This window comes from Orbilia oligospora, assembly GCF_000225545.1.
Source record: "Orbilia oligospora ATCC 24927 unplaced genomic scaffold scaffold00006, whole genome shotgun sequence".
In the NCBI taxonomy this organism is placed as follows: domain Eukaryota; kingdom Fungi; phylum Ascomycota; class Orbiliomycetes; order Orbiliales; family Orbiliaceae; genus Orbilia; species Orbilia oligospora.
In genome coordinates, this window is record NW_011645563.1 from 699,794 (window position 1) to 713,787 (window position 13,994).

General features: G+C 44.4%; 4 protein-coding genes across 4 annotated transcripts; 3 read left to right on the top strand and 1 right to left on the bottom strand.

Moving 5' to 3' along the window:
- Nucleotides 1–3,639: 3,639 nt before the first annotated feature.
- AOL_s00006g229 (uncharacterized protein) lies at nucleotides 3,640–4,436 on the bottom strand (the record flags this gene model as incomplete). Its single annotated transcript, XM_011119538.1, has 3 exons — nucleotides 3,640–3,897; nucleotides 3,956–4,242; nucleotides 4,310–4,436. The coding sequence occupies 3 exons, from the start codon at nucleotides 4,434–4,436 to the stop codon at nucleotides 3,640–3,642; spliced, it is 672 nt and encodes a 223-aa protein (XP_011117840.1).
- A 1,147-nt stretch (nucleotides 4,437–5,583) lies between these two features.
- On the top strand, nucleotides 5,584–6,320 carry AOL_s00006g230 (uncharacterized protein; the record flags this gene model as incomplete). The annotated part of the gene is made up of 2 exons (XM_011119539.1): nucleotides 5,584–5,982; nucleotides 6,063–6,320. The coding sequence occupies 2 exons, from the start codon at nucleotides 5,584–5,586 to the stop codon at nucleotides 6,318–6,320; spliced, it is 657 nt and encodes a 218-aa protein (XP_011117841.1).
- Nucleotides 6,321–9,824: 3,504 nt separating this feature from the next.
- AOL_s00006g231 (uncharacterized protein) lies at nucleotides 9,825–10,842 on the top strand (the record flags this gene model as incomplete). The annotated part of the gene is made up of 5 exons (XM_011119540.1): nucleotides 9,825–9,953; nucleotides 10,083–10,175; nucleotides 10,253–10,583; nucleotides 10,659–10,734; nucleotides 10,806–10,842. 5 exons carry the CDS (start codon nucleotides 9,825–9,827, stop codon nucleotides 10,840–10,842), a joined length of 666 nt encoding a protein of 221 aa, XP_011117842.1.
- A 1,659-nt stretch (nucleotides 10,843–12,501) lies between these two features.
- AOL_s00006g232 (uncharacterized protein) lies at nucleotides 12,502–13,980 on the top strand (the record flags this gene model as incomplete). The annotated part of the gene is made up of 2 exons (XM_011119541.1): nucleotides 12,502–13,720; nucleotides 13,823–13,980. The coding sequence occupies 2 exons, from the start codon at nucleotides 12,502–12,504 to the stop codon at nucleotides 13,978–13,980; spliced, it is 1,377 nt and encodes a 458-aa protein (XP_011117843.1).
- Between the last annotated feature and the right edge of the window lie 14 nt (nucleotides 13,981–13,994).

A 13,994-nucleotide genomic window follows, 5' to 3' on the forward strand; every position in this document is an offset into this window, starting at 1 on the left:
AACGAAAAAATCCACATCTAGTTGCATTCCAGAATGTTGCGATTGCCACTCTCAATAATATTGTTGATAATGGAATTAACATAGGGTCCTAGCTTTAAACCTTCTTCATCTTCATCAATCTATGCGTAACCTTCCCCGGGCCCTTTTTCCCGCCCGTTCAGTGCATTGCAGCTTCCTGTCAAACTAGGGCTTCGACCCAGAAGGAAATGTCGCTTCGGTTCAACATGCACAGGCTAATGAGAACCACTAGTCAGTTCGGTCCTTTCATGAATTCATGGTACGATTTTCGCAGGGACAGGGATTGATTGGCCCACTGGAATCTCCCGAACCAGGAACCTTGCTGATCATGAAACTCGGAGTGTGTTGAACCTCGATTGTGGAGCGGCGTACAAGCTCTCTTTGAACGATTTGCGATAGAATCCCAAAGATTTTGGGGTTGATGATAAAAGTCTCGATCTCGTGGGAAAGGAGAATATTTGAAAGTCGCGTGCACTTGCACTTTGGTTCTCTCGCGGGATGGCGGTGCTTTTACCAGGGAAGTGACATCATGGAGAGAAGCCATGAACATGGACCAGGCCTTGAGTTTTAAAAGAAATCGAGGCATCAAAGCCGAACCTGCGCGGATTCATGCTCCAAATATCAACCTGTTCTGAAGGTATTGGAAAATAAAATAGGCCTATTGGTACCCAACCGTCGACCCTTTCAAAGGAAAAAAAACTATTCCTTGCATTCCAAGACGGTACCAAGGTGATTTCTAATGAATATGTAATGCTTTGGATCGAAAAAATAGATATGCCTTTCCTACAGCCGGGATGCACATGTATCTTACGGTTATATACCCTCAGCCATCGAACTCGCTACGCAAATTCCTTAAACCACCTGTCAACACCAAGCGCCTTAGCCTCCAGATTTGTCTCTATTAATGTATGAGAAATCGCCTAGGCATTTGGTTGATGACGAATACACCGATCCCTATTGTCTCTACTTCGGGTCTGCGCTCCCTGACTCGTAAATCTTCGCTACGGAAAAATTTGGACCATGGCCATGGTCCGCAATCGAATAGCGGGTATGTTAGGCCACCTAGATTTAAAGTTTTCCAAAACCCTTATTTTTTTTTCCTTTAGATGTCAGAAAAATAATTTTAAAACCACCAGCACCTCAGAATTAAATTTTGATTGTCAACGGTGTGCCGTCGGATGGAGCAATCCCGACAATTCTTACCATGAAGTTTAAATTCGAGGAAATGTTAACCGTCCCTCATTGCAACATTTGCAACACAAAGAGGTGGGTCTTGTAGCAGATTGACAGGCCATGGATACGGCGTGGCTTGAGAGTTCCACGTTGAGAGGCACCATGCAAGCAGCATGCGCCCTCATTTTACCAAATTTCCTTCTTTTTTATCAATCGGATCTTTGAAGATAAGAAAAAAGTCGTTATAGTTTCAAATCTGGTGGCGCCACCGCGATTAGCACGCATGCTATTGCCTCCAACCAGAAGCTTTTGACGACGCACTGACCGGTTAGGGAGGTTTCTCCGGGCCTGCGTGCCGAGTTTATATATTACCTTTGTTGGATATACATTAGCGATCGGTAGCGAAATAATTAGTCTTAGTCAAAGTTGGGGCCTTAGAAAAGAAAAGGTTGTTTTGAAGAACCATACAAAAGTGCTGGATATCAAAGCGAGACTATTCCCTAGATTTTAAACTTCTGAAACTGGCGCGAAGCAAGAAAGGAGAGGCAATCGAAACCGATCCACCAAGACTCATTACGAATCACCCGGATGGTACTTCTAGCTTCTGTTACGCGAGCTCGGCCTTCTTCGTCTCGCCTTTTCCTTTTAAATTTTCTCTCTCTTTCTTTTGGCCATCATCTGTCTTGGAAGATTCTTTAATCTACAATACATAAGTAAAATACTGTTGGGGACTTCAACATAGCTGTCCTCTTGATATATAGCAAAGTAAAGATATCCGAATACATATGCCGATAAACAGACTATGTCGATCAAGCTAGAGGCGAGTTCACGGGGTCAGTTGGACTCGCATGTGTTCGACTGATATCGGATCCGTTACAGAGTTGACGCATCTATTATCCATGCTTAGGGGATGATTCGACAAGAGCTCGATACCTAGACTGTGTAAACTTCACAGTCATGGCGATGCACGTTCTACTCCCCAGGATCCAGTTCACGACGTCCAGGACCTCGTGCCTCGTGCTCTGTCCAGATGGCTCGGAAGCCTTGGGCATCGCCGGTGCATGCACCCCGAGGATTAGAAAGTAAATTGCAAATACGGAAAACTTTAACAGGACCTTCATTTCAACCCCAGGGTTTCTCATGCACAGCCTGGTTGACCGGTTACTTTCTCAACGGGTGGTATTTGGTCTTGTGGTGTCAAGCGATAGGATTCTGTGATCTCCATAACCTCCTGCCCTATTAGACGGCAAATGGGGCGCAGCACTCAAAAATTCCACCTACGTTAAGTCCAGGAGAGATACCGAGATGTTGAAAATTTATATTATGCTAGTAATTTCCCATCTGGCTTCCCCGGCCTAAGCATAGAAGTTTACATTTCATCGAATCGAGGTGTCTTGTATCTATTCTCGAAATTCTAGAATTCTACGCATGTATATTTTACTAACAACGATTCTCTGGCGTATAACATCTCCACATATGTCTATTCAAGTATCGATATATCCCCTGCTGCATTATTGATACATTTGCGATGGCTGCTTGATAATCAAGTAATTAGAATTAACCTCACTTTGCAATTAGCTATGTCAGGAAGTGCGCATGGTAATATTCGATTTACAAGATACAGCTGAGTTGTTTCCAAAGCTAACACGAAATCTGTATTCCGAGGCCGACTAGACATTCCTGGCCGAATGATACCGATAGTTACAAATAAAGCCTTGGGAGAAAGGAGAGTGTGAGATTTTACAACATAAGTTTATTGTCAACAGCGCCAGAATTTATACCAGCATCAATCTCAAAGTGTGGACCGCGTCTGCAATACAAGACTACATAAATCTATACTTAAAGGTTTAGTGGTTCTTCAATTCATACACTCGCACATATAAGTGGACAAGTCTTACACAAGACCGCAGTTAGGCCCTCGTTTCTGAGACTATTAAAAAGACCCACGTGGTCAAATTTCAGCATTTAAATAAAATAAAGTGACATATTAGATTAACATTTAAACACCTCCCGATTCCAAACTCAAGCTTTAGACTAGCTAGCTCACTTTTCTCTTCGGATTACCATATTAAGCCTAAAATGCGAGAACAACAACGTGACGTCTACGGCCGCATGGAAGGTCCTCATGAGACAACCTCGCTTGAGAGAGAAATAAAGTTAAGGTTAAAGATCGCCTACCCGCATCCCTTAGAGTTACACAAAGATACAATTTAAAGTTTACGATCTTAGTCGAAGAGGGAAAAATTCATGATCCGTGACTGAAACCGTCATGGAGGAGTCTCATTACCACCAATGAATACTATCCTAAGCTAAAGTAATAATAAAAAAGGTATTTGGTATAGTACATCTCAAAAATTTCACGAGGACCTTGGATAAAAATAATAGGGCCCCGGAAGTAAAAATTTCATCCACCACATTAACAATTAAACATTAAACATGCGATCCGGTTTACAGTAATCCGGAAGCAACAACCATGGCCATCAAGACAGCAATTGAGGAGGTCAAGACGTGGATCGAGGATCCGTGAACGGCGGAGGAAGGCTTATCACCGGAAGTAGCATTCTTGTCATCACCCTTGTCATCATCGTTCTGGGCGGCAGCAATGGCGTTCTGGTCTTGAACATGGATCAATGGACCGCTGGTGGTGTTCATGCAAGCATCGCCAGTGAGGATCTTAGCATCCTTAGAGAATCGGATATCGGCACACTATTCATAATAATCAATATCGTGTTACCGTAAAAGATTTTTTTGGGGTGATACATACGTTGTACAAAGCATTACCGGTCTTTCCAACAGTAACAACCTGGATAGAAGCATCCTGACCGTCACGGATCTCAATTTCTGCTGGGATGGGAACCTTTGGAAGACAAAGAGTACCATTGCCAGTATTGTTGAGGAAGTTAGGAGTAAGGGAGATGTTGAAGCTGGCGACTTCAGTGCCGAGACCAAGGTTGACGAAGATGTAATCGAATGCGTGGTGAAGTCCCAATACGATGGAACCGCCATCAAGAGGCCAGACGGTACGGTTTTGAGTGGTGTTAGCACCGGCGCCTATGAAATACTGTTAGTATTTATTGTACACCATGAACAATATCTATGAAAGAGTACTTCTACATACAAGGTCTTAGCCATTGGTCATACGGCTCCTCGAAGGAATCGGCTCTCCATGTGGGGTATTCAATTGAGTAATGGGCCTGGACGGCGGTGGCGAGAGTTGCAGCTGCGACGAGAGTCTTGACAAGCATGATGGGCAATTGTCGATTTAAAGAATTCAAAGTGAATTGAATTTATATGGAGAGTGAAAAGATAAGATGACAAAGGTGTCCAGGCGCTCAATTGAGATGATGGAGAGAGGAATGAAGTTCAGACAAAGGTACCGTCTGAAAACAGCAGCGATCGCAGCATCTTATATAATCGTCTCTCCCCCTCGCCGCCTGCGGTTTTGCAATGGAAGCATCCAGTCTAATTCAATTGATTCAAAAAACAAAACAAAAAAAAGACAAAATGGGGTCCAAGCCAACGTCCTGGACGGCGGGAATGCAGATGCTAAGTTTGAAAAAGCAATATCGCAGAAACCCGGTTAGTTGGCTCCGAGCTAACTAAGTGGCTCGTAAAAACCTTTTGTCTCGTTCGGTTCGGTTCGATTGAAGCTTGAGATACTTACTTTCTGAAGGCTATCGATTATGCACATGCATGAAAGCGAGACAGTTTCCATCACGAAATGGACTCAGTTGATATTCAGCCGTGCAGGAACGAGCATGGTCGAACATGGCCAGCCAGCCAAAAGACCACAGATGTTCGAGATGTGGATCTCCGGCGGGCAGGTGAGCTCCAAACGTTGGAAACTGGGTGTTGCTTGCGTTGGCCCGCCTGCACGGTCTACTTCCCAAACAGGCAAGGCGTGAGCTAGTTTGCGATGGTTTCCAGGCAAGCCAAGGCTTGGCTCCCCACAACACACAACCTTCTCTGTTGCTTAACTGGCTCTGAGGAACGTTAAGCTCAAAAGCTCAACTGCTCTCGCCCACACCACATGGCCCGACTTATAGTGGGGAGTATAGCTTAGGATGCATCATGATATTCCTCCAACAGGACAGGCGCTGATTTCTTAGTCATGGAATTACACAAACCCGGATCTCGGCCTGCACACTAAAGTCGGATGCTGCAGGATCTCTTCTTTCTTTTTTTTCAAAAATTTCTTGTTCGCGCGTTAAGTTCGGGGTTGGATTTTAATTTTCTGTTCTTTTCTCCAATACTATTATTCAATTCATCATAGCTCACAGCTTCGAAGTTCATCGCGCGCCACAACTGCAATTGGACATCCGTATACCACTATACCATCATAATCATCATCACCGATAGCTTCCCCATACTACTTAATCTATAGTACTCATAATGTTTGCTAAATCTCTCCTGCTTTCTCTCTTGACCGTCTCGGTCGCCAATGCCCACTTCACCCTCCGTTATCCTGAACCCTTAGGCAAATCCGCCGCCAAACAAGACCAAGGCCCATGTGGTGGTTATAGTATCGATGGCAATACACCCGTCACTCAATTCCACGTCGATGGTGATGCAGTCGCCTACGCTTCTTCCCATCCTTCGGTTAAGGTTCTGTTCCGTATAATTGAGGGTAACTCTCCCGATGGCCCGAATTCGTTCAAGGGATTTCCCATCGTCGAGCAGTATGGTTCTGGTGATTTCTGCGAACCAAAAGTAACGGCACCCAAGAATTTGGTCGGGAAGCAAGGGATCGTCCAAGTTGTGCAGAATGCAGTTGATGGAATGTTGTATGCTGTATGTTATAATATACCCTTTCGCGTCCACTTTTTTTTGTGAGTTGAGTGGTTAGAAGATGCTAATTTCCGGTCAAATAGTGCGCCTATGTCAAATTCGTCAGTGGTGTCAACTCGAACCTTCCGGACACTTGCAAGAACGGCACCGGTGTCGACGCTGATTTCGCGGATGATGCTTCCTTGGAAGCGCTCTTCAGTAGCTCGACTGATACACCCACAGGCTCTGGATCTACTCCCGCCCCAACTACATCAAACCCCCCTTCAGCTGGTAGCTTGAAGAGCTTTTCTATGGTCGCTGGTGTCGTTGGTATTGCCGTCGCCGTCCTCGGTGGGTTGTAAATAAGGAATTACGTGCTATGATACCACTAGCTACGAAGGCGCCAAAAGGCGACCAAAGGGACTTGTACATCACGATTTTTTTGTTACTATGTTATATTAGCACAGCTCTTAGTTTTTAGAATGTTAATAAATTAATGTCTACATCGGGTGAAAATACTTCATATGGCGTAACTTCTTACGATCCGAGTCCCAGCGCTCTGGCTACCTCGTAGATAACTCGATGCGGGCTGCCGCTCGCAAGGGACGTATATGCGGGTGGCGGCTGCATAGTTCCCAACGATCTCACAGGATCATTGCATTTGCGCAAAAAAGTCTAACCGGGGGCATTCAGCTGGATAGACATCCTAATTCAGGTATCACTTATTACACCGACTATTTTATTTCTTCGATTGCTACATAACAACCCTAATAATGGACTGGTTCTGAATATAATCAATCATAAGATGATATCATATATACAGACTTTATATCTCAATAATCATGCATCACTATTTCAATTCATCGCTAACCTTTCGCCACTGGCTTTTCGACACCATACATACATGACCTATTTTACTCCAATCAACTGATCAAGCTATTTGACATCAACCTCACATCGATAAGTTACAATTTGTCTCATAAATTTCGACTCGCCGGCTCAAACTCCAAAACCCTCATGCTAAAAACTTTCACGCCAAACATCATTACTATCAAGGATTTATTTCTTGTGCTAGAGAGGTAGGTAGGTAGTTAGTTTCCGCTATCCCATGAGCATGTTACAAAAGAATGGGTGGTATGGCGTTCTTTAGGATCGTGGACGGAAAAAATAAACATACCTTTGGGCAGTTGTCGCAAGTGCAAGTGTCTCCACACTGGCAGTCATCACCGCACCGATCAACAATGATAATTTCGGCAACTAGTTTTATTTCACAAATATGAGACACATGAGCAAATTCCCGAGATTGTGGATCGATCAGACAAAATGCGCGCAGGCGCAGGTGCCGGAGCGAATATGACAGGGGGGGCTGAAGGGCTGCGAAGGGTTGTGCATACTCATTTTGGGATAGATGGGATGTTATTGAGGTAGTTTTTCAAGGGTCTGCTCGGGACAGGCGTTTAGATAAGGTTGGTTTCCTTTTTGTTTCTTTCGGAAGGGGAGAAATTGACGATAGTTGAGATGAGGGGTAAGAAAGAAGAAAGAGGGAAAGAGAGGGAAAACTCTAACATTCTAAAATCATCTGTCCTACTTATACCCCTTCGACGGCAGCAGTGGCGAACCCTTTCGAAAATTTCGTCACGAGATAGAACCCAAAAATCCTGCAAACAGGACTTCGCTTTCTTCTTCGGCAAGTTTGCGGGTATTTCGATGAACCACCGGAGACTCGGGGAGACTCGCTATTGGGGAGACTCAAGAAATTCCTCTCGAAGAAAGAGACCGTCGGTATTGTACATGATATTAAGAAGATAAGGGGGGAACATAGGCTATTGTTACCAAGGACTGCGGAAATCTTGTCCGTTCGACAGGGCAAAACAGCTTTACCCCGCATAATTGAAGTACCGTTACAGTACTACTTGCTGGATAAAGTACTTAATTGCCATGATGCAGTACAGTTGGCTGATGTCAGATGTCTTATTCGCTTGTGTATACATTTGTGGACGTAGCGTATGTGTATCTAGACTAGTTGGGACAGGTTCAGAATCCAGGTGATTTGCGGCCTAATCCAGCTTGAACTGGACAACTTTCAGCATCGCACTTCCTTCCCTTCTAGAATTCGAATGCATTTACACCTTGTGCCCTAGTTGGCGATAATTACGACGGGATGGTGAAGCCATGTTGAAGCCCTGAAAAATATCCTAGTCTATGCCTCAGACAGGAAAGACCCCCCAACGCAGCCGCATAGGCTACAGAGTGTGGGGTGTGTGGTATTTTTCCCGCCCAGAACACCAGTGCAGTCTGCAGTCTGCAGTCTGCTAGCTGGCATCCAATGTGAGTTAACAGGCAAAATAGCGGCGCACTGACACCGTCTCTGCATCGAGCATTTTAAGCTTGGAACCCAGCGGCCAAGATGCCTTTAAAACCTTGTCGAGGATTTGTCCGTTTCCCCGCGCCCAGCTGACCAAAGAAACCCAGCTACTTATCTGTCGATGCTAATGGCCATTGCATTAATGGTGAACAACCAGCAAACCGAATAGCCTATATCTGTCCACATAAAGCTGTGAAGAAACCATGGATTCTCTCCATGTTCTTACCAACATGCAAAATGTATGAGTACCATGTTCTCCGATCCCGAAATACATCGGATACGGCGAAACTCTCTTCCTCCACTTTAAAATGCTTGGTACCAAGCCCACCAACCAACCGAATTAGCGAGCGAGCTCAAGGATTTAGGATTGAAAAGCGAAGAAGTGGAGCTGCGAGCGCATGGCGCATATGTCAAACCATTAGAAACGTGCTCATTCTTTCTCAACGGCACATGCATTAAGACATGATTATTGCATGCCGGGGAACGCCTTCTGATGTGTGAAGTTGAGAGCTCGATAAGATTATCATGATTTTGATTTATTTTATTTATTTTTTGTTTAATTATTTTTCTCGGCTTCGTTTAGTTGGCTTGTCCTTTTTTTTTTTTTTTTCCTTGAGAGAGAGAAGGTTTCCTGCTATAGTTTTAATTTCCAATGGCTGCATCAGAGGTACAGTTTCTCCGCTCACAAACTTCTCCTTCGTGTGTGTGAGTTTTCGTGTTCGAACGTTCTCGTCGACGGTCTCGGTTCATAGTAGGATATTTTGTGTAACCCACCAATTGCTCCAGCGAATGAAGAATATTCGAATTCGTATTATGTTATTAAAGTCAATTGATGTAGGAGAGAGGGAAAATCAAAATTTTAAAATGTTACAACGTTGTATACAAGAATCGTGAATAAAGTAGCTACCACGGTATTGATAAGGAAATACTAGTTGCCTGCTTTTAGCGTAAATGAAATGCAGGTAATTCGATTAATAAAGTAGGTGGCATAACGTGGACCTTGAACGAGTGAATCGGGACTAGAAGATATATAAAACAAAGTCCGATTCTGACTTGATTTCGGAGGCTAGAGAACACGATAACTGTAACCTCGTGTTATCAGACATGGCTGGGTACATTCTAGGACCCGCCTGGCATGACATGCTGCCTCCCGTGATTCGAAGAGGCGGTAAACGAGCTCAGTTGCATATTGAATAAGAAAACATGGAAGTTCATTGTGGATATGTTAGTATGTTGGCTGTACTAGGTTGGGAGCCGTGGCCATGGTTTGAGGGAGCTGTGAAAATGGTATACTTGCTGGCTCCTTTGCAGATATATAAATGCTGTTGACTCGACTCCTTTCGTATCGGAAAATCTTCTTGCATATACTGGATATCATAAGCCTCCTATATCCTGCAAATAGTCGAGCTGTCAACTCCGGCTGTCTATTCTCATTTTAATACTATCACAAGGGTTTTTGCCGCTTGCATTTTAATATTTAATTACTTTTAAAAACGACAAAATGGATCACGGCGGACATGGAAATATGGCGGCCACACCGACAACGGGCATGGACCCAACCATGACTGGGATGAGTGCTGCCGCCACGACTTCGATGTCTATGAACATGATGGGTGGCTGCAAGATTTCGGTAATACATCTTTGACTCCACACTGCTACATGATGGCAACCCGGCCCGAGAACCCCTCTTGAAAATGCGGAGGGCGGGACTTCGAAATACTTTTTTGCTAACGATAACTACTCGAATGATGCAATGTAGATGTTGTGGAACTGGTACACTGTCGACTCGTGCTTTATCTCTCGAACGTGGCGAGTTTCAAGTGAAGGCATATTCGCCTTGAGCTGCATCGGTGTATGTCTTCCTCATGCTGCCGGTTTACCGAAATCCCTAATGCAGGTTATAAAATTCTAATTGGTCGAGAAAATTAGGTCGTCCTCCTTGTTATATCCCTCGAATTCGTACGCCGTATGCAACGTGAATACGACCGACACATCATCCGCCACGCCACCGCCGCCGCAGCAACAACGATTAACGAAAGCATCGGAGCCGGGAAACTCGCCGATGAAGGGTCACCGGTATCTGGGACCCCCGTTCCGAGTCAAGTTCGAGGATTTAACAATGCGTCGTCGAGGTTAGCGAGGTTTTTGAGACCTTTCAATTTCCGACCATCTTTTCTTCAGCAGGTTGTTAGAGGATTGTTGTACATGGTACAATTCGGAGCTGCATATTTTGTCATGTTGATGGCTATGTACTACAATGGTAAGCGATGCCTTTTTTCTAATCACAATGCGGAAGGGTTTCGGGTGTTAATCGTATGATGTTTTGGTACTATAGGTTACATTATTATATGCATCCTTATCGGCGCCTTCTTGGGATTTACACTTTTCGGATACGATAACTTGGCCCCAAGGTATGTTTGAACCGGTTACTATGAGTTTTTCCCTAATCAGAGCTCGGGGCTAATACAAAGGCATCATTTAGTGGGTCCCACCAGGAAACTGGGACGTCGTGCTGCTAGTATAACTTATTGACATTTAAATCATATTGCAATGTCAAATACGATGTATCCTAATAATTTAATGAATGATCCAACTCTTTCAACATCAATTTGACACCTAGTGATCCGATATACATCTAAGCGTAGTCTCCTCTACGATATTGCGCTTGAGGTTCGTAATCCTTAGGTTATGGTCGTACAAGACATTAGTAAAGCTATGGTGCTGCTTATGGCTTTATCGCAACCAGAAAACCAATTAAATTTGTATCTTAAACCTAAAAATCGGTTAGCCAATTGGAGATTCTCCCTAAATTCGAAAGATTTGAAACTAGTGGAGTTTAAAACCTAAACACCCTTAGCTAATTAGAGGAGCGCTGTAGCGCGAAAAGGAATACAATATCTTAACGAGCTTATATACGGTCTGGCATGGTGTATACGTATTCTAGGAAAGCTAGTATCACTGCTAAAGTATCGTTGGTCACAATTTTATATTTATTATCGGGTATTGACGACAGTAGAGCTAGGGTATAACTTGAGAGCAGACACTTAGAATGAATTCAAATTCAAAATTCTTGAATTTAAATTTAGGCCAAGACTTCGGAACACGCTCGCCTTAAAGGATTCCTCCAAAATATAAGGCTTACAATCTCGTAACTGGGACCATTATTGACAAAGAAACGAAAAAATACTACCTAAATTTATAAAAGTGAGGACTTTCACATTCGGATCGATGGCACATTGTTCTTAATTTAAGATCTTTGTGCAAATTGTGCAATTAATTGTGTTGTCAGTTTTGTTGTGCCAATTTGAGCAAATTCCCAGAAATGGGTTAAATACCCTGTTACCCTGTCAGGCCGATGTCCTGCCGCCGACCTTTAACTAGTTCAACCTCAACCCTTAATTACCTAAGTACCCTACTAAGTATATTCAACTTAGTGAATGTGGCGGTATTGCCTGCCCGCATGCCCAATAAATTATCTGGTGAACCGCTCAGTAAGTTACTCAGTAAACACCCGCTTATCTACCTGCCTGCCTAGCGGGTTCACTGGGTGGTTCGCTGGGCAGGTGGGCAGGTAAGGGTTCTATAAGCCGGAATGAATTATAGCTACAACGCTGTTCAGCCTCACGATAAATTCAAGGTTCCCGGAAGTTTCCATATTTAATAATTCAGCTGTGGCTATTGTGGCTTATCAAATTTCCAATAGGGCTCGGTGGATTTTGAATATATACCTACATACCTACCTAGGTATATGCATCGAGATAATTTTTTCCGATTTGGCCCACCATATATCCCATCCTGTGACATTTGTGTCTTATCTTGATACCTTGAACTAGTCTCTGTACGATTTCTTATAGGAGGAGATCCGGCCCTTTTATTCGTTTCTGCAGTGCAGAGAAAGTGAAAAAGGGTTGAACGCCTCAAAAAAAGTCTAAACAGCAAGACCAGCGACCCCGAGACCAAGACGAATACATACATGTAGTTAGAGGAATGAAGGGGGTGAACCATCACGTGCTCGATCCTTTCATAACCTGTGCCTGCTTCAGATCATAGACATTTCTCTGATTCTATTACCGATAACCATCTATTATACCTCTCTCGGTGCGTCGCTCGCGTGTCGTCGTCTTTCCGGGATATCTTTCGGGTTTTGATTTTCGGGAGGCGGGTCTCGCCAGACTACAATGAAGCTAGTTCCAACGACAAAACAAATCTCGATTTTTAGCACCGTCACGGTTCTGGGCTTCGGATCCTTAGCCATCTGGTTGTTGTTAGGCAATGGCTCCTACAATGGCTTTTTGCGTCCCCCGACATTTACAGGCGCCCTTGAGAAACATCTGGGCGAGAACGAAGATCCAGGCTGGAGGGACCGGTACTATCGGGAGGTTTTCACCGAGCCCAATCGAACGACAGATACCATCCTCACACCCAATCTCGCGGAATTGTGTCAAGCGATAACATGGCGGCCGAACCTATACCTCAATTGCACGCGCGTTTCCGCCGGGCTCTTCAACCAGGTCAATGAGATCAAAAACTGCATTCGCATGGCGATAGATACCGGGGCCAACTTGATCCTACCATCCAGCAGCGAGAGAGATTCCGAAAGATTAAACAATTTTCACACAGGTGACATCGCATGGAAACGTCAGTTTAGGCAGAGATGGGACGAGGAACATATAATGTCACATCTTGGCAAAGCTTGTCCGCAGATGAAGGTCTTACCATCAGACGAACCGCCCATATCGAATGCGACACATATCTTGGTCGACCCAAAGGGGTCACCTGGGTTTAAAGAATATTTGGGACACTTTGATGGCACCAGGACGTTCCGCGATTACGTCGACAAGACCTCGAGCGAGAAAGGAGCTACCCTCAACTCGACTATTTCACCTGTTGTTCTGGAAATTGAATGGACGCTTCTGGTCATCAATCCTGAGAATGACCCGACCGGACTAGATTGGCGGGCTTGGACCGAGATAAGCTTATTAATACGACCGACAGAGTCTCATCGGCGGTTGGTGCAGAAACTATCAGAAGCAGAAAGCCTACGGAAGGATTCATACATCGGCGTTCATCTCCGGGTAGAACACGATGCTGTAGGAAAGTGGTGGGATGATCTTGAGCTGCAGGTATCAAAGAACTTAAACTCTATTGACGTCGTGGCGAAGCGGTTTAGAGAACAGCGCGGGGATGGCAAAAATCCGTTTATCTATGTGGCCTGTGGTGACAAGAAAGGCATTGAAAGGTTCAGGGAACTTGCAGCGCTACGCGGATACATCGTGCTTGATAAATGGGGAGTATTGGGAAACGATACTGAATCTCTTGGCGAGATTGATAAGCTTAGCTTCGATGAGAGAGGCTTGTTAGATTACGCCGTACTGCTCAATGGATATTTTTTCTTAGGTTCATATCCCATCGATTTGTATCCGTTCTTACTTCCGAAGATTCAGATTAAGATATCGGTTGCTTCTAGAATGTATTGTTGCTAACTTGTTAAATCTATAGGTACGCTAGGGTCGTCATTCTCCTACACCGTCGCCAATATGAGAAGCGACCGCGGACGGTTTCCTGGAACTAGCTTTGTGGTAGATGACATGGCGAAGTCGTTCTCCCACTTGTTTATGCCACCATCCGGTCGTGCTCATTTCGCTTGCTGTTTATAATAACCAGGGTCTCA